Genomic DNA, 26,133 nt, shown 5'->3' with positions numbered 1-26,133 from the left:
CTACTGTTTTGAGAGATTTGCAATGAAACACCCATCAAAATAAGGCCAGAATAAAAGATTGGGTTATTTGTTGGAAAAAAACTGGATTTTATACTTCCCAAAACCAAAAAGGACAGAACCGAGGTCTAGGGGTGGACATGTGTAGAGGTGAATGATTTTAGGGAACAAAGTACAGAGTGGACAGATCAGACAGCTGTAGGTTTGTGAACCAACCCTTCCACTTGTTACTGTCCCTAACTGACCTATCCCACCACCTACAGATGTAGAAACCATCACACATAAGTAACTTTTCCTTCAGAAAGAAGAAGAGTTGATTGAACAGACTTCCACTCTTTTATTTCATGTCTCTCGGTGAAAGAGTTTGGGCTTTATTTTCACAAGAGTTGAGTCCTAACTCAGTCTCTGTCTAGTTGTATGCTTTCTTTATGTCATTTTTTCTTTCTTTTCTGGCAAATTTTCCTTGAATGGCTGAATTTTATTTAGGTCCTCCTCTCCTCTTATCTGTAACACTCTGTGTATGTACCACTCTAGCCCTCTTCACACTGTCGTCTGTATTTGAGGTCAAGACCTTTGTTTTATGCAGCTTTGTATTTACGGACTCTAGCAGATATCAGTGCACAATGAATCGTTATTGAATCAACACATAATTAAATAAATAATAAAATTTATTTTCTTCTTTGACGATTTTTGTTTGTTCATTCATGACATTAGTTAGCCATTCACTCACTGAACAAACGTCCCTAAGTATGTGCTTTATTCAAGATGAGAGAGTTACAAAGAAAAATGGGAAGTCTCGGCTCTTAAGAAATTTACTTTTTCATCTTCAGAAGGGAAAAGATAACATATCAAGTTGTAAAGTACAAGGAATGACCTCTTTATACTTTATTTAAATGGGGTAGATGGAACTTAAATATGTCTCATCTGACTTCATCCCACAACTCTAAACAAACTTTAAGAACTCTCCTGAGCTGAACAGTGACCAGGCTTGAAGGATGTAAGAACTTTCAATGCTGTGTGTGGAGGAAAAAGCTGATAAAGACCTTCCCTCCTCTGTATTGGGGAAAGCTTGGAGACAGTTGACAGAGACCCAGAGGGTAAGGCTCTGAGTATTACTGGTTTACAGAGATTTCTGAATTCCCAGGGAATGGTGACATATCTTCTCAGTTGAGTATTCCTGGAATGCCAATGGGTCTCTCTTGCTTCCCAGGAACATCAGAAGTGCTGAGCAGATGCATTGAGTTCTTCCTTTCCCTGATTCTAGAATAACACCAAGCTTTACCTGCTTAAAAGATTAAACAGCACTGGATGGTTGGCTCAGTGGTAGAGCATCGGCCTGGCTAGTGGAAGTCTTAGGTTTGATTCCCAGCCAGGGCACACAGCAGAAGCGCCCATCTGCTTCTCCATCCCTTCCCCTCTCCTTTCTCTCTGTCTCTCTCTTCTCCTCCCATAGCCAAGGGTTTATTGGAGCAAATTAGGCCTGGGCACTGAGGACAGCTCCATGGCCTCTGCCTCAGGCACTAGAATGGCTCCGGTTGCAAATGGAGCAATGGCCCAGAGATGGGCAGAGCATCAATCACCTCCTAGTGGGCATGCTGGGTGGTTCCTGATCAGGTGCATGTTGGAGTCTGTTCCTCTGCCTACCTGTTTCTCACTTCAAGAAAATACCAAAAATAAAAAAAAATAAGAAAGATAAAGACTAAATAGAGAGACTTTGTTCAAGCACCAAGCTAGTAAAATCATATTTTAACATCTGGCAAATATTTGACCCATTCATTCAGAGGCTGCTCTGCCTCCTTTCATTCTTAAAATCGTTGCCTCCTCAGGCACCACAGTATGTGAAACCTAGCGCCCCTCCACCACTACTACCAGTAAATAAACAAATAAGTTGACAACCCACCTAAGGGATTCCAGCACCCAGAGTGAAGAGAATCAAGAGAATACACAAAATAAAAGGCTTTAAACAAGATAGATCTGTTGGTGAAGTCTTTTTCCAGAACAACGCAGATCCTTATTCAATAAACAGTTACGGAAACAAGAGCAAAGGGAGCCTGAAAATATCTCAGCTTTTTCCAAACCATATGAAATTGCTCTAATAATTATAGGCCAATCTTACAGATTTCAAATAGAACAAAAAATAACAAATACTTCCTAAAATTAATCTTCTAATTAGATTTTCAAAATTAACCAATTACTATAAAGAGTATTATTTGACACCTTAAATGATTCTTTTTGAACAGATAAAGTATAAATAACATTATTTAAGTGTTGACAGAGCTTGGTTAGATTTTAATCTTGAACAGGAAGAACACCCTGCTCCTCAATATACAAAATCAAAAAAGCAATTAAGGAGATTCAAGCATAGCACACATGAGTGCATGCACATACACAGACAGAAAGGAAAAAAAAGGATAAAGCTTTACTGGACCTATAAAAATGGACCATAATTCGAAAAAGAAAATATCAATAAATGAATAAAAGAAACAGAGAATCTCTGGTAAAGCCAATGAAATAAAGATGGGAAAGATGACAGACTGGGATAACAGATCCAGTTGACCTCCTATGTGAGTAACTTGGGTGCTAAAGGAAGAAAAGTGAAGAGATGAAGAAGAGAAAGTTATTAACTAGTAGAAGAAAGTTTATCTGTGCAGAAACACATGAATCTTCAGATCAAAATGCTTCACTAAATTCCAGCCAAGAAAGATAAAAAAAGAAAAGGATGTGTACTATTATGACCACTAAGTCAGAGTTTAAAAAAATAAAACTTTATTCTTTATAAGAATTGCATTGCAGAAAGGCTGGAAAGAGTGTTCTCAAGTCAGAGCGGATGATCCTCACAACCTAGTTCCTTAGCACATTAAAATCCATAGGCTTTTAAAAAATACCTGAATAAACTCAAGACCCTCTGAGGTTTACATTATCATTAGCACAAAAGGAGAGGGTCTTGGTATGTCCTGGCAGCAGAGATGATCCTTTGTGACGCTCAGCAAAGGGGGGGAACAGTGGGCATTCTATTAGTGTGAGCACACTTTAAAAAGCCCATAGGAAAGAGAAACAAGGTATACTTGAAAATGTCATATATTTGTCTAATAAAATATTTGGGATCTATAAATAACTTGTCCAGAGGAATAAAATATTTAGTAATCCACTATAGCAGTTTTTGAATTTCTAGCATTCAGGAATTGAAGTTCTGTTAATTATGGCAGGGCTGTTTTCCTTATTGATACTCAGGCACATGCTGGGACAATTTCAGGGTGCCAGAAATAGAAGACTAATATTAAAAGCTTTCAGAAAGAAGAAAAATTTATTTGATTTCCCTAGAAATGGTTTTTGTTTTTTATTTATTTATTTATTTATTTATTTATTTATTTATTTATTTATTCATTATAGAGAGGGGAGAGAGAGAGAGAGAGACAGAGAGAGAGAGAAGGGGGGGAGGAGCTAGAAGCATCAACTCCCATATGTGCCTTGACCAGGCAAGCCCAGGGTTTTGAACCGGCAACCTCAGCGTTTCCAGGTTGACGCTTTATCCTAGAAATGGTTTTATATGACTATGTCAGTTACCTTTTCTATAACTCAGTTCTTTAGAACTTATGCAACATTAACTTAATTTTTACAGTGAATATATAATGATGTAACAATTTATTTTGATTAAGTATGAACTAAATGTGAGGAGTGTATGTGTGGTTGGTATTAAAATGAATTTCAACCACTGAAGAAAGGAGAGCCAAAGACTAATGTTTTACTTTGTAATAATATTTAATTCATTGAAATTTTATACAAAACAGAATATGGTCAGACAGCATTTGAGCTCTTTTTGCAAATAGTAAACATACAAAAGAAATTAACTATAAGAATACTTAATCAAAGACATAACATGACTAACTTGACCATTTTTAAAATCAAGAAAACATTACCAAAAACAATCATATTACTGCTTTACATACATACATTTTTCATATATTTATTTTACCCTGTACTACGTATAGGCACAATGATCAATACTTTGCATGTGTTTGTGTGTATGGACATGTTTCTCTGAAGATTTGAGGAAGAAAAGGCCTAAGGCCTGAGAGAGAATTAGGTAGGTATGTAGATCTCAACTCAGAAAGTAAAGTAGTAGTCTTTTATTTTAAGTAAAAGTGTTGATATATTATTAGTTTTATTTTATTTTATTTTTACGAAGGCTAACTTTTATTTAATTTAAATGATTGTCTTCTATTCTGAATCTATGTTCTTCCCATTTATGTGATGTCCAGCTTATTCTATTTTAAAAGATGAAATCATGATAATAGGTAATTTTTTCCTGTCGTTTCTTGATGAGATAAAAACATTGGCAACTAAGGTTAAGCTCTTAATACATGTTTTTTTTTTTTTTTTTTTTTTTTTTTTGAGAGGCAGGGGGAGAGAGAGAGAGAGACTGGAACAGTCAGCTGCTCCTGTATGTGCCCTGACCCAGATATCAAACTGGCAACCTCTGAGCTCTAGGACGACATTCAAACCAACTGAGCTATCTGGCCAGGAGTTAATTTTTATCGATTTTCAGAAAGATGGAGAGAGAAAGAGAGAGAGAGGGGAGGGGAAGGAAAGCATTTGCTATTCCATTCAGTTGTGCATTTTTTGGTAGCTTCCCATGTATGCCCTGAGTGGGGATCGAACCTGCAACTTCGTTGTTTCAGGAGGATGTTCTTGACTGACTGAGCTAACAGGCCAGGGCCACATATTTCTTATATACATTATTGTGTCATTTGATTTAGTCTTATAATCTTTGGGAATGAAAATATAACAACTACATTTAAGAAACTGATATGATTAGAAAGTGTTGATCCTATGCAAATCCACCTCCATGGGGGAAAAAAATTAATGAAAATACATACATTGAATGTTCACCCTGTACCTACTCAAAGGTCAAACGTAGTCTTGACCACCTGTTTTTATGAGTCATATTCCCTCACCTAAACTAAGAGTGAATATCAAGACACACCACTTGATTATGTCAAGACGTTTTACATGGAAACATTTGGGGCTCTGCATCTTCCATTCTGGTCCATATTCTCATTGGATGCTTTTCTTTTATTTAAGCTTGAGTCTTGATAAAAGGGGAAGGAAACTGAGGCAGAGGAATGGTATTTACATTTCTGCTTTCAACTGGTTGGGGATGTCATGTTCATAGAGATGATAGTCATGTTCTCTCCACTTCGGAACCTTGGAAGAAAACAAGATTTGGTCGGTCACTTTAAGTAGTTTCTTTCATTGGGCCTGTCAGAAATTAGTACTGAAACAAAGGTGTTTTCTTCATTATTATCCACGCTTAGAAAGAACTGGTATAAAAATTGTTTGAGTTTAGGAAAAAAGAAAAGAACAAAAATACTTACTGGACCCACACTGGCTACATTCCCTTCTCCCAAACCTGTTCTCCCTGAAGATCTTGTTGATCACACCCAAGCATCTCTCTCTCTTAATAATTTGGGAGAAAGTGTCAATGAACTAAAGAGGTAGAATCTGGAGGATAGACAGAGGCTGATATTCTGCTATTCACAGAGCCTCTTGTGTATTCATTGAGATTCTTCAACCTCCATGTTCCACCAGCTTTTGCCTATTTTTCTTCATGCCTAGGATTCTTATTATTTTTATGAGTAGATTCTTTAAAAGTTACTCCCAGAGGACTAAAAGGGCACTTACTTCAAATATTTTCTTCATCTAATATATGTTTTGGAAATATACCATAACTTCTGATTTTATCTGTCTGGACACATTGTCTTAATTTCTCTCTATAAATAGGGATTTCATCATGCGGATGCACACACACACACACACACACACACACACACACATCTAGGTTGGATGAGAGCAACACTTTCACTAGTGGAGTCATCATTCACATCCTTATTTAAAACAGAGCACAGTACCTCCCAATATACAGAATCATCATAGCAGTTCTCGTCAGATGGCTGGTCCAAGAAAGGTACCTTTAGAATTAAACCTGTGAAGGTGGGGAGAAAAATAAGTCACGTTATGATGCTGAAGAGGAAAACTTACTTGTAGAGTAATTAAATAAAAATACTTTAAAGTAATTACTGATATAAAATCATCCCCTTGAGCATACATGATTAGTGTCATACTTTTAGCCCATTTTCAAATTTACCAATCAATATGCTTATTAATAACCTGTTGTGCTGAGAGCATATGAGGGACTGTATGCTGACCTGTAATCAGTCCTCCAACAACTGCTGTTCCGATGGAAGAACCCAGAGCAGCTGCTTGCATTGCCGGGGTGGAGCTAGGAAGACAAAAGAAAAGAATCTTGTTTTTGCTGCTGACGCCAGCTGAGTGATCTCTCCTCCGGGCATGGATGCCTGCCATCTACAGGCCAGAGAGCAGCATTACAAACCATCAAACACATTTGTCACACTTTTTCTTATATTTCATACATTCATTTTCTTTGACACTCTTGAACAATGTAAAAAAATATTCTTATAAGCACTTAAAATTGAACCATCCTTTTCTTCATATTTATAAAAAAGATTTTCCTTAAAAAATTTGGTATGTTTCTAAAAATGCAGTTTTGATCTGTGATCTGATTCATTCAACAAACATGTATTGAGCACGAACCGGTGCTAGGTTCTCTTCTAGTCACCCAGGAGAGAGTAACATATACAAGACAAGAACAGGCTTCTGTCTCTCCTCACCCCATCCCAAGAGGAGAAATTATAATGAAATACAAAATTAATAATGACAGAAAAGCTCATTTTAGTATTTAGTAGCGACAACTTATTGTCATTCACTTTGTATAGTAAAGTATATCTCTATATGTCATCATAGAAATAGTTACCTTAAAATTAAATGAGTCAAGAATTCTTCAATTTTGGGATTGGAAGAATGTAACAATAAGCCATTGAAATGCCTAAGGGTGTTACATGAGTGATGAATGCACTGGGAATGTAGGAGTCTCCCTTGTACAATGCCTCACTCTTAACAGGCAATTAATAAACAGTGTGGAAAGATTGAAGGAGTAATTACAAGAAAGCAAACAATCGGAAGATGAGTGTGGTGATGTTTCCATCTCATCATTCAAGGGAAAGGATACACTAAAGTCAGATTTCTTTTTTCTCTTTATTTGAAGGGTTTAACTCTTTTCTACTATATAAAATTATATACTCTGTGAGGAATTTTAAGGAATAAAAAATGGTACACTTCTCTCATCTTACAGAAGAGGAAACGGAACCAAAGAGGTTGAATAACTTGTCAGAGGCCACATAACTAGTTAATATTAACTAGTTAGTATTAACTAGTTAGTAGGCAAGTTGGAGCCATATGCCAGCCTCCCTGATTCTCCAGATCCAACTGCTTTCCATGTTATGCTAACTCATTTTTCTTTGCGTGAATTGGATGAAAGTGACCGCTCAGCTTATTGCATTTGCCCAACATGCCTTATTTTGTGAGGGTCAAGTAAAAGAGTAGGCCTACTGTAATCTAATTGTGATTATCAAATTACCTTATCTGCTAGGAGACAGTTGCCTACGGTAGAGAAAATGAACTCACACTGTTACTATTCAAAAACAAGACAATAATACTGGTTAAGATACATCTTTCAATCAATTCTATTCTCTTCAATAAGGACAATACTTACACGCTTTGGCCTGGACTGCTAGAGAAAAATCTCTCTCATCCCTGGATTTCACCACGTGAGGGGAGACATTACTGGATGGTTGGGGGAGGGGAGGCAGGACAACTCATTCGTTCACTCACATGTCAGATGTTCCCAAGGCCACTGCCCCAATGCCTGCGAGGCCTCCTAGCACACCAGGTAAGCCATGCAGGTTATGGACGCCGCATGTATCTTGGATTCTCAGTTTAGTAGCCAAAAGAGGCTAAAATTGTAAAAAGAGGAAGGTCTGTTATTTTGTTAGATATACAAGACTGTATCATTGAAGTAAAAGAGCATGCCAGGAGCGGTTCATCCGCAGTCCACATCTCCATCCACATCTAATACTCACTGAAGTCAAAGAATCTGAATGCATTGGTGGCGAAACTGTTTCTTTCAGTATTTCAAAGATGGATTTGAAGATATGTGATTTCAAATGTTTCTCCTTGTTAACTACTAATGTTATCCTCAATCCCCTTAAAAGGGCACAGAGTTTTTTAATTATGAGAAACAAAAAAACATTACCAACAACAAAAACTTTAGTGGAAATGCCTCGCTGCAAAGAACACAGTATTTAACATTCAATCATACTACGTTATAAATAACTGATATTGGAATCTTTCCTGCTCCTAAAAGAAGTCAGGAAAGAGCAGAAACGTTGCACGCACATTGCGGAGGGATAGTACGTTTGCCAGGGCAGATGACCCCAAACAAAGAGAGGTGCTTAGGAAAGGAATTTTCACAGCTTCTCCCTGCTCAGGGGATGTGAGAAGGTGATAGTGCAGATTCAAAGGTGGACTCAGCATCTGTCGTACTTACGGTCAGGAACTTGTATCCAAGTACCGAGACCATTCCTGCAACGCTCCCAATGATCAAGGAAATGTACGGCGGGATTGCCATGTCCGCGCAGGTGCCCATGGCGACCCCTCCAGCAAGAGTTGCATTCTGAATGTGAACCTGGGTGGGGCACAGAAACATGAGTGACATGAGCTGAACAGGCAGAGTTCCAAAGGACTGAAAGGATCCAGGATTCTTGGACACAATGACACATTCTTCAGTTGAAAAGACTGCTCATTACTTTTAAAAAGAGTGTTATTTGTAATCACAGAGAGCCTTTCTTCCAAGCAGTTGATATACAATATCTTTCATGCCAGAGTTTCTGGTAGTGTATGAGCAATCAGATAGTGAGACTATTGGGCGGGGGTGGCTAATATAAAGATATAAAAAAAGTAGTAGCGGAAGGCTGGGGGTGGGTAGTGCAGTTATCCTAGCAGCGTTTTGCTTGGGAACACATTTGCGGTTGTCCTGAGCCAACAGAAGCCTATGGCTGCTGTGTGCTTTGTGGACTCTATGATACTCCAATACTCAAAGAGGGAACGTAGAGACAGTGACACCCATGCATTGCACACGAAAGACAACAGCTGTCACAAGTGTCACTCTATTGAGACCATCTGAGAATGGAGGAGAATCATTCATTTTTGTTTGCCAGAACTTCTCAGAAAACTCTTATTCTAGCTGCTCTGGCAGAGGAAGAAAAAGTTATCCGTGTTTTAAAAGAGAATCACTGAATTGTAAGTGATTTGGTTTGTTTTTTTTTGTTTGTTTTCCTTTTCCCCTTTGTACATTTTTTTAAATTCTCCCTCATGTAACAATTTGTAGGAAATGGAAATACAGTACAGATTCTTTGCTCTGCTTGATCAAGTGACAAGATGCTTTCTCTCCTTGGGCTGGAAGAGCGCTCCTTCGCCGCCATTTCTCTAGCTTTTGGGTAGAGACTGAAAGGACCATGTGGAGCCTTTTTAAAATTATGTTTTATTTTGAAATAATTTTAGACTATATAAAAAAGCAAAAAATACTGAAGAGAGTTTTCATATATCCTTCACCAAGTTTCCCTCAATATTAACATCTTATGTAATCATAGCACTAGCAAATTAGCAATGATATCATACTCTTAACAACCGTATTTGAATTTCACTAGTTTTCCCTCTTGTACGGCCTGGAGTCGCCACCATCACAGCCAGGCACGTGCAGGTTTCCATTAGATTTGGTTAGATGGTAAAGAAACTGCGATGGCAAAAACTGGTGGGCCATACCTTTATTCTAACCTCGCGACCAGAGGGCAAGTAAACACAAACACACAGAGGGTTCCAAAACCCACTCACACCTTCTTCAGTTCCACAACCAGGAGAGTCTTTTCCAGTTTTTCCTAGAATCAAAGGCCCCACCAGCCTCAGTCCCCTCTGGTTCCCCATCTCCTTCTCTCTGCACCAACTCCGCACAAACTGGCTTCTCCTTCAGCACCCTGCCATCTTCGCTGCCTTCTCTGCAAAAAAATATGGCCTCCTTTTTTCCTCCTGCTTCTTCACAAACTTTTCTTGGCGTGAAAACCCCTCCTCCAGCAAAAATTAGCATAACAATGGCCCTTCCCAAGCAGGAAGGTAATTAGCAGTTTTAGCAGTTTCACCTGGGCAGTGGCCATTTTTCACAGTAAAAGTGAGCAAAATCAAATAACACAAATTTTGCAAACTTATTTGCCCAACACCTCTGATGTCCTTGACCTTTACTGGAATTTTATCTGTCATCCCACATTGCATTGAATTGGTCTTTCTTTGAGAGGAATATCTGCAGTGAGGAAAATTGAATCAACGCTCATTCTCCACTCTCTTTTTCAACTCTTGTCATCTTGAAAATCTGTTTCAGATTTTCTAAGAACTTGGAGACAGCTTTATTATTTTTTAAAAAAAAATACCTCAGATCATTGATGTTTTTGCATGATTGTATTCCCTACTAGACTGTAAATTTCTTAATAATACCATTTAATTTGCCAGAGTACAAATTAGGTGAAGAAAGGGATGAATAATGTTATCTCCAAAATGTTCTTCAAGAACTGCAGTATTGTGAGTTGTTCTGGCCACTCAGCAGAGATACAGAAATGACCCACTCATCTGAGTAACTATTAGTGTCACTGAGCAAAACTTCCACGGGTGTGAGAAGGAGCAGTTAGCTACCTCAAGGTTTGCTTTCTGGGGGAATTTTTATTATATTAGTTGACTCAGTTTAAGAAAGGAAAGGCTCAGAAAGAACCTTTAACTTTCCCTTTAACTACCTGAAGAGTTTAGGCATTGCCTCCGCTCCAGGAAGGAAACTAGGATCATACACAACCGCGGTGGAATATGAACCAGGTGTGCGAGGGAGAAACCCAGCAAAGCCCCTTTGGTCGAATCCTTTCTGTATCCTATTGTTAAAAATGGCCCGGCAAACATTTGTTTTCACCAAATATTTGCTTCTCTGTCTCCACATGAATTGCTCTCTCCCCCTTTGAAGTCCAAACTACTACCTCCTTTTTCCCTTTGTTCAAAATGACACAGAAGCCTCAACTGCCTCCTTCATTCTCAGGTTCCATAGTCTTATCGATCCCCGTATGTACATCCGTAATTAAATTTAGTTCTTTTCTCTTGCTAATCTCTCTCAGGTCAGTTTAATTTTTAGGCCAACCAGGAGAAAGAGGAGGGAAGAATAAGAAAATGTTTCCCCTCCTCCATAGGGGTTACCATGGCACTTACCATGTCGAGCTTGCCTCGGTGCTCAACGAGGCTGGAGAACGCGTAGGCTGTGAGCACGCAGGCAGCAAGAGAGAAATAGGTGTTCACAATGGCCCTGTATTGTTTTTCTTCAGTTTCAGCGATGGCCGAATTAAAGCTGGGCCAGAATATCCATAAGAAAAGAGTCCCTGCAGCGCGCCATAGAAAGGGGTGTTAATTCTTTTTTTAAAATTATTTTTATTTATTTATTCATTTTAGAGAAGAGAGATATATAGAGAGAGAGATAGAAAGAGAAGGGAGGAGGAGCAGGAAGCATCAACTCCCATATGTGCCTTGACCAGGCATGCCCAGGGTTTTAAACCGGCAACCTCAGCATTCCAGGTCGATGCTTGATCCACTGCACCACCACAGGTCAGGCAGGGGTATTAATTCTTAATATGAAAGATAGTCCAGCAGAAGCAGGTTACCCAGGGCACTGAGAATGTCTCTACTTTCAGGCTCAGTTATCTAAGAGTTTGGGGGGAAAGCCAGCACACACAGAGTGGTATTCAGAGGATGTTTCTTCTTGAAGATCTTCACAGCTATGTCAGAGTTAACCTCCCCTGGTGCCTGACCAACTGGACAAGAAGTTCAGCCTTACTCACCAATCATTGCAAACAAGTCCGAGTGGTACACGGACTCCTCGTTGTCATGTCCCTTTCTCAGGCCTGCTCGATATAAGATGCCTGCTACAGCCAAGCCAAAGTAGGCCCCAAAGGCATGAATTGTCATGGAGGCACCAATATCAGAGGCCTGGAAGGGCAAAAGCTTGTGTAAAGGGGATGAAACCATATCTCACAACAAGAGGAAAGTCAATGAGAAGTCGATCAAGGGAGAAAGAATGTGTCAAAAGAGGGAGGATAAAACAAAAATGAAATAGAAAAAAACATAAGCTTTGGGGCCTGTGGGTCAAATAAGTCTGGTAAAAAAAGTGGGTCCAAAAAGCAGGTTCTCTGCTTTTCCCTTGGTTTTTCTTGTGGCTTGCCTGTCTTGATGAGACACCAATAAACGGAATGGCCCACCATCCTCCGACTCCACAGTTTCTTTACTGTCTGCGCGAATCCAGTGAGAACCTGCGTGGAATGGCCACCGTGGCGGCGGCCCCTGGCCTTATAGGGCCCTACAAAGGTGACTTTTAATCCTAAATCAGGTCCTTCCTTGTCATGGGACTTGAGACAAATCGCTATACTTCTATAAACCTCGGGTTCTATAAATATTACCCAGCTAACATAAAGAAGATCATGGTTACAAAGAGCTTGGTCCTAGTGGGCGTTCGGTGCTAATTTTACTTAGGTTGCATCTCCAGGTTATGGACATTTTCTGGGAAACATGCTGGCACTTGATATGAAAAAAAAAAAGACTTTTTTTCCATTTACTTGATATTACAGATAAAATTAACTTAATTGCAAGCTCAAGGAAGCATAGCTTTAAAAGGGCTGGGCCTTTCCCCAATTATTTCACTCTGTTGTATGATGACATGGAAACTAGGCTGAAGTCCATGAGTCATTTGAAGAAACATAGTTGAGTTCCCTCTATCCATACAGGATACTGTATGGATTTGATCCAGTTTGCTATGTTTCCTGCCTCTAGAGGGAAACTTCAGAGTGCCAACCCTGAGGCAATGCTCTGTTCTTATTAAGGTGAGAAACTTATACAACTTTATTAATTTATTTAAGATGTTCGTACTTGAGAAATCTCTATGTCCTCTGCAGGTCTAGCTTAACTGTCATGTCCTCAGAAAGCCCTTCCTTGTTTCCACAGTCTAAATTAGATTGCACTCCCTTGTAGCCTCCTTGACTTATTTTTCATAGTACGTATTATAAATTATAGTAATATTTGGGTGTGTGCACATGTCTATGATTATTTGTTTGATGTCTCCCCCTCTAGCTTATCCATTCTGTAATGATATAAACCTTAACAATTGTTTTTCTCACTGAATCAGTAACATGTGACACCTAGAAAGTTGTCAAAATACTTCCTGTTGGATTAAATGTTCAGTAGAAGCACACACAGCCTGTTGGAGCATGCTAAGAAATGTTCTATTTATAATTCTTGAGGGACTCAATGAGATTCCCATGAAAGAGAAGAAATTCAACCTATGTCTTAACAAATGTCATAGAAAGGGCAATTCCTTTTTAAAAAAATAATGGAATTTATTGGGGTGACATTGGTTAATAAATTTATACAGGTTTCAGGTGTATAATTTTATATACATCATCTGTATATTGTATTGTATGTTCACCACACAAGTCAACTCTCAATCGCCACCTATCTCCCATCTAACCTCCTAACCTCCTCCACCCCCCTTCCTCCAACAATACCCACCCTGTTGTCTGTGTCTGTAAGCTTTTTTGTTTTTTGCTTTTGCTTAATTCCTTCGCCTTTGTCAGTAGTTGAAATAGAACTAGGAGTTGAGCATTAAAAAGAAATATAACGTAATAAAAAGAGTTTTTGAGTTAGAAGAATCTAGGTTTGAATTCAGATTCCAGCAAGTCATTAAGCATCTGTGATCATCAGATTTTTTTGGTATAAATAGTAACAACAACAACACCTACTCGACAATGCTGTTGTGATGATGAAATGAGAGACTGTGTAGAAAACTGGCTACAGGCCCTGCCTAGGTGGCTCGGTGAATAGAGTGTCCCTCCAGCCCACTGGGTAGTGGGTTCCATCTCAAGCCAGGACACGTAATGAGAAACAACCAGAGTACACAACTAAATGAAACAAGTAAGCGGAACAACGAGTAGATGCTTCTCTCTCTCTTTCTCTTTCTTCTCTCTCTCTCCCAAATCATGAAAAATTAAAACAACAACAACAAAACAACAACCAGGGACTTTTACTACTATTTGCAGGGGTATCACTCTTGCCAGGGTTTCTCCCTGCGCAGAGTGGGCATCCATTATGTGTCATGACCTCACCTGATGTCCAAGTTAGGTAAGCATACATTCACGAACACTTACCTTAAACATCTCAGCAACCAGGTGCTCATTGGCAGCAAAGACAGTAATTTCTATGATTGTCATGATCAGCATTTGGAGTGGACTTATTTTCCCCAGGACAGCTCCAAAGGAAATCAGAACTGTGGCTGTACTGAAGTCTGCATTTATCATGCTTAGGGGAAAAGAAAGAATACATTAAAAAATAACGCAAACCCCAAATATAACTGTGAGCTGGAGTCAACTCTAGGTTCCAGTTCCTTACCCAGAGTGCGTGGCCCCTCTCCTTGTCCAGCCCCGTCAGTCACCTGTCCCCTGCCTGCATTTGTCCTTTCCCTCTTCCTCACCTCTCTGCTCTGCCATTAACATACACTCTTTAGTTGCTCTAACATTTCCTTCATTTTAATCTTCTTGGGTTTTTTTTTCACCTCATTTAGGGTTTTACTTTATTTTTGTTATTAATCTGATAATTACCTTATTTTTCAGAGTGTTTACATTTCAAAACTAATCTTAGGAAAATGCCTAATGGTGGCTTTGTGTTCCCTGTAGCTGAGATGAAAAGAATAATAATTTTATGCAAAGGGATTTCTTAACAGCCTTAATGTCAGATTGGAGAAGATACAGACACTCAGCAGAGCAAGGTATGGATTTCCATCCTCCGGGGCCAACAGTCTTTTATTGCCTAAAGGAGACAGTTTGCCAGCTGGTTCAGGGACTGACTGACAAGAGACCAAACAGAGAAACAATTGCTCGGAAAACACAATGGGTGGGAACTGAGGGATGCTCACGTTTTTGTTGTTGTTGTTTTTTTTGTTTGTTTGCTTTTTTTTTTTTTTTTTTTTGTGGCAGAGACAGAGAGTCAGAGAGAGGGACAGATAGGGACAGACAGACAGGAAGGCAGGAAGGGAGAGAGATGAGAAACATCAATTCTTCATTGTGGCTGCTTTTTAGTTGTTCATTGATTGCTCTCTCATATGTGCCTTGACAGACCAAGTAACCCCTTGCTTGAGCCAGCGACCTTGGGTCCAAGCTGATGAGCCTTGCTCAAACCAGATGAGCCCACGCTCAAGCTGGGGATGCTCACGTTTTGATTCCCACGTGAATTGTCTCTCCATGGGTGTGCAGGAACCCTTGTGCAAGAGTGGCCCACTGGAGGCCCAGAGCAGCAATCAGTAAATTGATGCCCACACTGGTGAAGCCATACTTCTTCAGAAAGGTCATCAGGAAGCCAAAGCCAACAAATATCATAACATGCACATCTTGGAACACTGCAAAAGAGCAAGGGGGTAGGGAGACATCCGAGTTAAGGGAGCGCTGTGAAAGTGTTATACTGATATATTGTGGGATCTCACGTTTAGTAAATGCATGAGACACTGCAAAGGACGAGCAATAAAGGGGCAGCCACAGACTGGGTTCTGATGCCAGCCTGGCTACCCACCAGCCATGAGATGATGGGGTGAGTTATGCAATGTTTGAGCCTTTGCTTGGACACTGTGTAGCATCATAGCAGTGTGTCTGTCTTTCATCCACTCCCTGAAGAGTTTCCCTTTACTTTCCACCTGAGGAATTTGTTACAAAGTACAGTATGGACACCACCTCCTCTCGTAGATTTCATGATACTCCCAGGGAAATTTAAGATTTCCTCTGGCCTTTCACACAGCTTTCTCTACATTTCTCAGCTGTAGCACCTGTCACATTGTACTGGCATTTATTTAGTATGCACCACGTTGTAATAGTCTACGAGGCGTCCTTCTTCTGCATTAGATAGTGCATTTCCTTGTTGAAGAGATTAGGACATACTCATCTACTGCTTCCCAGACTTTGGCATAAAAGCTTGCATATAGGAAAAAAGACAATAATGATTAAATGATAAATCCTCCATTTATCAAATGTGTATAAATAATAGGACCGGCCCCAGAAATGTTACCAAGTCATTATTCAAGTCAAACGGGATAATGTGCTTGTTAGCAATTTCTAAACCAACATAAGGAAGGCTGTATTATTATTATTATTATTATTATTTGTATTTTTCTGAAGCTGGAAACCGGGAGAGACAGTCCAACAGACTCCCGCATGTGCCCGACTGGGATCCACCCGGCACGCCCACCAGGGGGTGATGCTCTGCCCACCAGGGGGCGATGCTCTGCCCCTCCGGGGCATCGCTCTGCAGCGACCAGAGCCACTCCAGCGCCTGGGGCAGAGGCCAAGGAGCCATCCCCAGCGCCCGGGCCATCTTTACTCCAATGGAGCCTTCGCTGCAGGAGGGGAAGAGAGAGACAGAGAGAAAGGAGAGGGGGAGGGGTGGAGAAGCAAATGGGCGCTTCTCCTGTGTGCCCTGGCCGGGAATCAAACCCGGGACTTCTGCACGCCAGGCCGACGCTCTACCACTGAGTCAACCGGCCAGGGCCCAAGGCTGTATTATTTTGGGGAGCAAAACTTGAGTTAGTGTCTGCAAACATAGTCGTAGACTATGTCGTAGTCCCCCCAATTCTATCACATAATTGGTGACCTTAAAGTCACTCATTTTCTGTAAGCTTTGGTGTTCTTATCCGGAGTACTGAAAAGACCCTATTTCACAGATTGGCTCTGAGGGGGAGAGAGAATGAGTAATGCACTATATAAATAGAACATATGACCAATGTGAGCCTGTGAGAACATAGGCATTTCCCTCAAGAAAGGTATAGCTTAGCTGGTAGAACCATATGAAACTGACATTTTTTGCATTGAAATTGCCAATGAAAACGGTTCGATTATGAGCCACTTTTTATGGCTCAACCTAATTGATACGCAAAGCAAATTGAGACCAAACTGGGAATAAAAGTAAAACCAGAAATAAAAATGATAAAACAAGTACATGTTGAAGTAGTACTAACCACTGTGGCCAGATGTTTAAGTAGAAATAAGCATGAAGGAGGTCATGCCTAGAAGATGTATCTCAGAGGGAACTGATGTTAGAATCCAATTAATTTATTTAAAGGGTGAAGTCAAAACTTGAATTCAGACCTGATGCCACCAACTGCCTCATGCCCTGAGCACAGCAGGGCTGTGAGGATAACACGGCAGAGTGTTGGCCTCCCTGGCACTCCGACATAGACTACTACCTCTGGCTCTCTCTACCTACGTTCTACCATCAGGTTCAGCTTACAGCGAACTTAAGATGGGAGACAATGCCATTTGGGTTTGTCTCTTGCAGGGGAGTCTCTAATGCACTGCCCAGAACTCCATTCAGAACTGAAGGATTTATTCCTGCCTCTTCGCCTGGCTGTAGAGAGTTCTGTTAGATGACAGCCACAGCTCTTTAATTTTCTTGGGAAATGCTCTTGTCTTGTCAATGTTACAGGCCCTCCCAAGGGTAGCTTTGTGCCCAATGACTAGTTCACATGAGTATCCCCTGCCTCCGGAAAAGACCGCCGAGTCTCAGAGTGTGCCATGGGGTCAGAGGAAGTTGCCTCTCTCTGTCCAAATCCTTCAGCTCCAGGTGTGGATCCTCTTTCAGGCTAATGTCTGTCTTTGAGTTTATTTCTTGAGAAACCCAACCCGTAGTGTCTTCCCCAAGGTCTCCCTCCACCGCCACCCCTCACCCTGCCCCCAGTACTTTCCTGACTTTCTCCTGACACAACTTACATACCAAGTTTATTTGCAACCTTGCCAGCTAAATCTGGTAAACTAATCCATGGCATTGATCACACCCAGATGTGAATAAACAGCTTGACTTTCCAAAGGCTCCCAACATTGAAAAGGGCCCCTTGGAGGCCCGGGAACTCAGTGTAAAGTATTCCTTTCCAAAGAATAACAGAACAGCCTTCATTGACTAAGTTGCTAAGGTCCTTTGGCTGTCTTGCAGTCAGTCTAACTTTTGTACAAGTGCAGCAAATGTAGACATAGAGAGAAAGAGAAAGCCAGACCAAGCTCTCATGATCCAGGCATGCCTGAGTGTCATTCACTCTTTTGACCCTAACCGTGCAGTGAGAGTTGGGCCATTCCATGGTTCCTCAGAGCCTCCTCCCTAGAGAAACAGTATGAGGAGGGTGAGAATGGAAACAACAGATCTCTGGACATTGTCCCTGGTCAGACCCTGTATTTTCCAATAACTTTTCACCTAATGGTTTTAGCACTCATTGATAAACTGTGCTGGAATCAATTATTACATTTTTAATTTCAAAATGATAATTTTCTATATCCATTACTTCTTTTATGTTAATTACTTGGCATTCTTCTGTAAACAATAGCTTCCTCCTTCTCCCTGTAGGTCCCTTTAAGGAATACTTTATTTTGAATTGAATCGTTGTTTTTTTTTTTTTTTTATTTCAATGTGTCATAATCCTTACCATGACATCATTATTGTTAATGCACTATTCATTCTGGATTTCTATAGTTGATACTTCTTCAAGCAGGATCCTGTGTTCTTTGGACATATTCCCATCCCATTAGCCTTTATGCACTTGGCTTACCCCGTGCTTCTTTACCCTGACCTGGAACCAGAAATTTCTCCAGTGAACCCCTGAGGGGGGAATGGAGTTTAGAAACCAAGATTTGGGTTCCATTTGTGCCAATTGCTTCCACTTTTTTTTTATTTGAGTAGATAAAACTATTCAACGTAAAAGCAACATATAGGGTTCTACTGGAGGCTGGTATCCTATTGTAAGGTCATGAACGAACCATAGACAGTATGTTAATGCAGGCATTGTAACAATTCTAGTTAACACTTAGAATGGAAGCAGTTATACAAGTAACTCCTGTATAAATGAGTTACCCTTTGCCTGTAGCATATATCTAGTTTGCTAAATCTTTTGGTAACAAATGAACTGGATGATATCTGAATAAACATAGGGACAAATTTTTAAATTTAGATTTAAAAACTAAACCAATGCACTTAATCCATTACTAATATTAAAATTCATAAAGTAATATCTACAGCTATGTACATCCTTTGCCAGTTTACCTATATATAAAGTGATTCTCAAAATGTAATTTGCAGATACACTGTATAAGGGTTTTGGAAACACTTTTATGTAGTCCAAGAAATTAAAATTATTATCATGGTAATTCTGAGATATCATTTGCCTTGTTGAGTGTGCTGATAGTATAAAAGAATGAGAAAAATAATGAAATGTAAAACTACTAGCATTTTAGCATGAACTAAAAAAGTGACACTAAACTGTACCAGTAATCATGGGATTTTCACCATTATACACTTGCAGGGGAAAAAAATCCAGCTTTTCTTAAAAATTCCATAATGAAACAGTAAAAATTGTTGATTTTAATTATTGACTTTCTTTGACATGTCTCTCTAACATAATCTTTGATTCAGTATGGTGAAATGCTCTTGCAAAGAAAGCACTACTGAAACACGCCAGTTTTCTTGGAAAAAAGCACTTTTTTATTGTTGGAGTTGCAAACTAAATGACCAATCTTTTTCCTGGAATGCCATTTTTATTTGGAACAAATACTGACATAAACTATGGTTTTCCAGGTAGGTGTTGACATTTCCTGAAAAATTGCTAAAGTAAGGCTCTCATGTCAATTAAAAGAACTGATAGTATTTGTTATCAGAAATATATTTTGAGTTTTGGAAAACTTAAGATTTTGGGAAGTTTGTATCTGCCTCTACAAGCTAATCAGCTTCCTAATGCTTCGCAAGGGTTTTCTGGTGAAATTGTTGGTGATATTAACAAATATCTTTTCTTTTTTTTAAAAAAAGATTATATGATGAAATATGACAATGTTTAGAATATCTGCATAGCCTTGGATTTGTATTTTTCATATGAACAACATACAGTATTGTAAGATTACCGTGGGTAAAAGATCCACTCAAGGTACAAGGTAGACTATTGGATTTAATGTCATTGTTGGAAATGTAAGAAATTATAAAAATGTGGTTTCTAGGGTTATTCTACAAAACATTTTAACAAAGTTCACACAGCTGACCAGGAAGATTAGTATTAGTAAGAATTTTATTTAAGTCTTGAGAGCCATCTCACAGAAGAGAGAATTTTTTATTGTGTATAAACTAGGTTATGGACAGCATTTTGAATGAGTGAAGACTGCCTTGCATGTAAAATTTTATTTTGTGCTCTGTTTAATGCTCTTCTGGGTCCCCAGTGGCATCCCTCCCTTCCCCTACCCACCACCCAGGTCCTGGCCTCTTGTCCTTATAGGTGTGGAAGAAGTCACAACGGTGTGTGAGAGTGTTTGTGTGTGTGTGTGTGTGTCTTATTTTGTTGTTTGTAAATGTGGAACTTTTGTTGTTTCATTTGCAAAACACATTGACTAGTAATCATCAGTATTATTGGCAATTGTAATTTGATGTTTCCTTTAAAAAGTGAAAAAGAACCAGCATCTGATCATTTCTCAGAACTTCCTCCACTACTACCTTAGTGCAGCCTGCCATCACTCTCTGCTGAATGACTGGATTGTCTTCCTAGTCTGTCTTTCTATTTACCCCTTTCCCCCTACGGTCTGTTCTCTACGTAACAGCCCAAAAAATGCTTTTTTTTTTTTTTTCTGAAGTGAGAAGCAGGGAGGCAGAGAGACAGACTCCTGAATGTGCCCAAGTAGGATCCACCCAGCATGACCATCAGGGGGCGATGCTTTGCCCATCTAGGGTGTTGCTCTTCTGCAACTGGAACCATTCTAGCACCTGAGGCAGAGGCCATTGAGCCATCCTCAGTGCCTGGGCCAACTTTGCTTCAGTAGATCCTTGGCTGCAGGAGGGGAAGAGAGAGAGAGAGAGAAAAGGGAAGGGGAATGGTGGAGAAGCAGATGGGTGCTTCTCCTGTGTACCTTGGCCAGGAATTGAACCCAAGACTTCCACATGCTGGGCCGACACTGTAGCACTTAGCAAACTGGCCAGGGCCTCCAAAAATGCTTTTAAAAATCTAAGTCACATCAATTCCCCTGCTGAAAGGCGTCCAGTGGCTTGTCAACATATTCAGATACAACAACATGCTCACAACAGTCTACAAAGTTCTGCAGCACTCAGGCTCTCACTCCTCCAACTTTATTCTTTCTACTTGCTCACTACTCATATTATATACCTCAGAGCCTTTGCACTTGCTATTTCTTCCTCATAAAATGTTTTTGTCCCAATGTCCATTCAGTTCACTCTCTGGCTTCTCTTAGTTCTGTTCACTGTCACTTCGTATTAGGAAGAACTATGTAGACTACATTAACTGCCTATGTCAAACAGATTTCTCATTTAAACCACAGACTGATAACACAATTTAAGCGACTATTTCATAATTTTCTCAAAAATAGTACACGATCAGTATCACTCTAGAGACATAGAATAAAAATTAATTAATGGCATGCAATGGATACCTTGGGCTATTAAGACTTAATTTTTTCACATTATCTTGGTTTCAGAAGGCTGAAAAGATCTTCTTTGTCCAATGTATCCATTTCCTTGATAATAATGTTGTGTCATTTATTGCTATCTAAATGTGAGTGTATGTGGACATACATATATAAATTAAATACTTTTATAAATAGAAATATTAAATTATATATTAAGTTATATTATATATGATATAATTTATATATTATAAAATATATATTATCTAAAAGTATAAATATTATAAATTTATATCTGCATCTATCTATCATCCATCTATCTATCATCTATCTATCTATCTATCTATCTATCTATCTATTTATCTATCTATCTATGAGAGGACTTTGCCTGCTTTGTCTGTTTTGTTTTATTCACTGCCTGGAGCCTAAACCTCTGAAGATTGTTTTACAAGAATTTAGAGTTTAATAAATATTTTCTTAATGAATCATAAAATTAATGAATATCAGAGTATAAGGGTGATATGATTGCTAGGCACCTGAAAAAATGGCCATGTTTAGTAATTCTTCTCTCCAACTTCTTCCCCCCCCCCCCTCAAATTATGAATTGAAGTTTTACCTAGAAAATTTGAGGCTGGAATTTAGAAAATTCAGCTTGAATTTTACAAATTTTGAAGTTCTTAAAATAACTTTATTTCAACAACATTCATCTTAGATCATACTTTGGCATTTTGGTTTTATTTTATTTTTATTTATTTATTAATTCATTTTAGAGAGGAGAGACAGAGAGAGAGAGAGAGAGAGAGAGAGAGAGAGAATGGGGGGAGGAGCAGGAAGCATCAACTTCCATAGGGTCCTTGACCAGGCAAGCCCAGGGTTTCGAACTGGCGACCTCAGCATTCCGGGTCAACACTTTATCCACTGAGCCACCACAGGACAGGCCTGCATTTTGTTTCTTATGCGGCACTGTAGCTCTTTGTTTACATGTGGATCAGACAGCAAAGTCTTAGAATAGAGAAATCATATTTGTTTTATCTTTAAATACATTTGCTGTAGCACATGATTTATACAGAATAAAAGTATTTATTAGATGAATAAATGAAAAGTAGAAAAGCATATAGAGTTGAACAGAATTCTGTTCGGTGTTGATTTTCTCCAGCTTCAAGATTATAAAATTATTTAATCAAGAACTTTCTTGAGCCCTAGTCTGGTAGCTCAGTGGATAAAGTTGTCAACCTGGCACACTGGAGGTGACAGGTTTGAATCTAGCTTAAGGCACTTACGAGAAGCAATCAATGAGAACACAACTAAATGGAACAACTAAGCAAAAAAAGAATGAATTCTTTCTCTCCTCCTTCCTCTCTCCCCCCTCCTTTCCTCTTATCCATGGAAAAATTTAAAAAATAAAAAAGAGGAAGAAATGTCTTGAGCATCTATGTAGTGTAAAGAGAACTAGATAGAATTGAAGTCCGACTCTCATACTTCTAACTCCTAACTTGCAATTGTGCATTTTGGCTGAGTCATTCTATATGAGAGTACTTCCCGCTTTATAAACTCCCTCAGATAGAAATGAGAAACAAAATGTCAAATTGTTTTTTTAAAACTTACACAAATTTTATAAAACTATAATCAGTATTGCCACCACTTTAAATAAGTTTAAGTGTTTAAAATTATCTGAGCCTTATTTTAAATATAAGCTGTATAGTAGAGATATATAACCACTTCCCTCTATGGGTAACATACGTGCCTGCTTCATCATAGGCAATCAGTGTATGTATGGTAGTAATTATTATATTAACTATATCATAGCTTGCTCTTCCAAACTTGCAAGGAAATTTCTTCTTTCTTCTGTCACTGTTCCCAGGGAAAGATTTAACTTTTAAAATGTTAGGTGCTCACACTTCTCATCTCAAAAGGACAAACTACCTTTCTTTCAGAATATTATAAAACCACAAGCACATTCTTTCTAATTAAAACTTTATCTACATCCAGTATGACCCTCAATAGTCCTTCTTATATCTTAAGGTCCCCCACATGAAATCCTGGCTCCTCTTCTAAATACTCCATTTGTTTTTACTCTGTATCCACCAAAGTTACTTTTGATTCTGTTCTTTCTTTCTCTCTTTCTTCCTTTTTCTTTCTTTCTTTCTTTCTTTCTTTCTTTCTTTCTTTCTTTCTTTCTTTCTTTCTTTCTTTCTTTCTTCTTTCTTTCTTTCTTTCTTTCTTCTTTCTTTCTCTCTCTCTTTCTTTCTCTCTCTTTTTCTTTCTTTTTTTCTTTCTCTCTCTTTCTTTCTTTCTTTCTTTCTTTCTTTCTTTCTTTCTTTCTTTCTTTCTTTCTTTCTTTCTTTCTTTCTCCTTCCTTCCTTCCTTCCTTCCTTCCTTCCTTCCTTCCTTCCTTCCTTCCTTCCTTCCTTCCTTCCTTCCTTCCTTCCTTTCTCCCTCCCTCCCTCCTTTCCTCCCTCCCTCCCTCCCTTTCTCCCTTTTTTCCTTCCTTCTTTCCTTCCTTCCTTCCTTCCTTCCTTCCTTCCTTCCTTCCTTCCTTCCTTCCTTCCTTTCTTCCTTCCTTTCTTTCTTTCTTCCTTCCTTCCTTTCTTTTTTTTTTGTAGGAAGTGATATTTTTTAACCTTGCAGAACTAATGGATAATTCAAGGGAAAAGTAAGGTCATTTAGCAGCAGGTATGCAATACAAAAATTGATCAATTATTTTAATTTTTGGCTTCTTCTGAAATTTTAATATATACATATTCTATTCAAATACAGTAATTACAGGGACCAGATGCCACAGCATAAACTTATAATATTCTTAGTACTCATAACCATCACATAATTCTATAAGAAGCTCCAGTGTGGAGCTCAAGTGGTTACAGTAACCAAAGATTTTCCATTCTGAGAACCTGAAGAACCTACAATGTACAGAAAGCAAATTGCCTACTCACAAGGGTATAATGCAAGGAATCTGTCCGTATCCTTTGACTTGGTGCTGTTGGGCTGCTGTTGATGGCTCTGATCCTCTTCATACCGAACAAATAATCCAAATAAAACAATCATGGAAATCTCCAGGCTAAGAGCCATGAGAGGGAATGTGAACCTCATGTTTGTGGCAAAGGACAGAGGCACACTGAGGGCTTCACAGGCTGTGGGAGGCAGATAACGGCAGAGGGCCTGCTCGGTGTGTAGTTAGACTGCGTGTGAAAGGCAGAGGGCCTGCTCGGTGTGTAGTTAGACTGCGTGTGAAAGGCAGAGGGCCTGCTCGGTGTGTAGTTAGACTGCGTGTGAAAGGCAGAGGGCCTGCTCGGTGTGTAGTTAGACTGCGTGTGAAAGGCAGAGGGCCTGCTCGGTGTGTAGTTAGACTGCGTGTGAAAGGCAGAGGGACTGCTAGGTCTGTAGTTAGACTGCGTGTGAAAGGCAGAGGGCCTGCTCGGTGTGTAGTTAGACTGCGTGTGAAAGGCAGCGGGCCTGCTCGGTGTGTAGTTAGACTGCGTGTGAAAGGCAGAGGGACTGCTAGGTGTGTAGTGAGACTGCGTGTGAAAGGCACTCCAATGACATTGCAGGAGGAAGAATGGGCAGAACTGGTTAAAATGTTCCACCCTTTGGGGAGAATTATGCTTTGTAATCAAATCATTCTAAAGACCTGTTTGAAAGGAGGTTAGAGAGGAAGAAGTCAGGTCATAGAAATGATCTACTGCACAAAAGTACCCAGAATTCTATGAAACTCAATTTAATTGGACACTTTTTTTATTTTAATTTTTCAATTATAGTTTATTTTTGATATAATTTTATATTAGTTTCAGTTGTACAGCACAGTGTTTAGACAATCATATACTTTATAAAACATTTCCCCTAATATTTCTTGTATCCACTTGGCACCATACATTGATATTACAATATTATTGGGTATTTCCCCTGTGCTCTACTTTACATTTCCTATGACTATTTTGTAATTACCTATTTGTGCTTCTTAATTCTATCACCTCTTCCATCCAGGTCCCAACCACCCCCCATTCTGGCAGCTGCCGTTCTCTCTGTGTGTCTATGAGGCTGTTTCAATTTTGTTTGTTCACTTATTAGAATAAATGACAGAATAGATTCTTTAAATTCCACATATAAGTGAAATCATATGGCATTTGTCTTTCTCTGACTGACTTATTTCACTGAGCATAATACCATTTGGGTCTGTCTATACTGTCACAAATGGTAATATTTCATTGTTTTTTATGGCTGAGTATTATTCTGTTATATAAATGTACCACAATTTTTTAATCCACTCACCTACTAATGGACACTTGGATCACTTCCATAGCGTGGCTATTGTAAATAATACTGCAATGAACCACAGGCATTCATAAATTCTTTCAAATTATTGTTTTGTGTTTCTTTAGATAAATACCCAGAAGTAAAATCACTGGGTCATAAGGCAATTCTATTCTTAGTATTTTAAGGAGCCTCCATTTGTTTTCCATAGTAGCTACTTCCATCTGCCGTCCCACCAATGTGAGCAAGGGTTCCATTTTCTCCACGTCTTTGTCAACACTTGTCATTTGTGAATTTATTGATCACAGCTATTCTGATGTGGGTGAGGTCCCATCTCATTGTGGCTCTCATTTGTCTTTCTCAGACAATTTGTGACAATAAACATCTTTTCATATGTCCGTTAGTTATTTAACAGACACTTCTTGGGTACTTC

The 26,133-nt window shown here is 39.2% G+C and overlaps 1 protein-coding gene across 1 annotated transcript; it reads right to left on the bottom strand.

Moving 5' to 3' along the window:
* Window positions 1-3,913: 3,913 nt before the first annotated feature.
* On the bottom strand, window positions 3,914-24,542 carry RHAG (Rh associated glycoprotein). The gene is made up of 10 exons (XM_066361395.1): window positions 24,386-24,542; window positions 15,244-15,427; window positions 14,184-14,334; window positions 11,829-11,976; window positions 11,206-11,372; window positions 8,462-8,599; window positions 7,747-7,868; window positions 6,204-6,277; window positions 5,907-5,980; window positions 3,914-5,202 (listed from the first exon to the last, which is right to left on the bottom strand). The coding sequence occupies exons 1-10, from the start codon at window positions 24,540-24,542 to the stop codon at window positions 5,128-5,130; spliced, it is 1,290 nt and encodes a 429-aa protein (XP_066217492.1). The 3' UTR covers window positions 3,914-5,127.
* Window positions 24,543-26,133: the final 1,591 nt, after the last annotated feature.

The sequence above is a fragment of the Saccopteryx leptura genome, chromosome 1 (genome assembly GCF_036850995.1).
Source record: "Saccopteryx leptura isolate mSacLep1 chromosome 1, mSacLep1_pri_phased_curated, whole genome shotgun sequence".
In the NCBI taxonomy this organism is placed as follows: Eukaryota; Metazoa; Chordata; class Mammalia; order Chiroptera; family Emballonuridae; genus Saccopteryx; species Saccopteryx leptura.
Note: the sequence above shows the minus strand (reverse complement) of the source record. Positions and strands in the feature narration are given on the sequence as shown.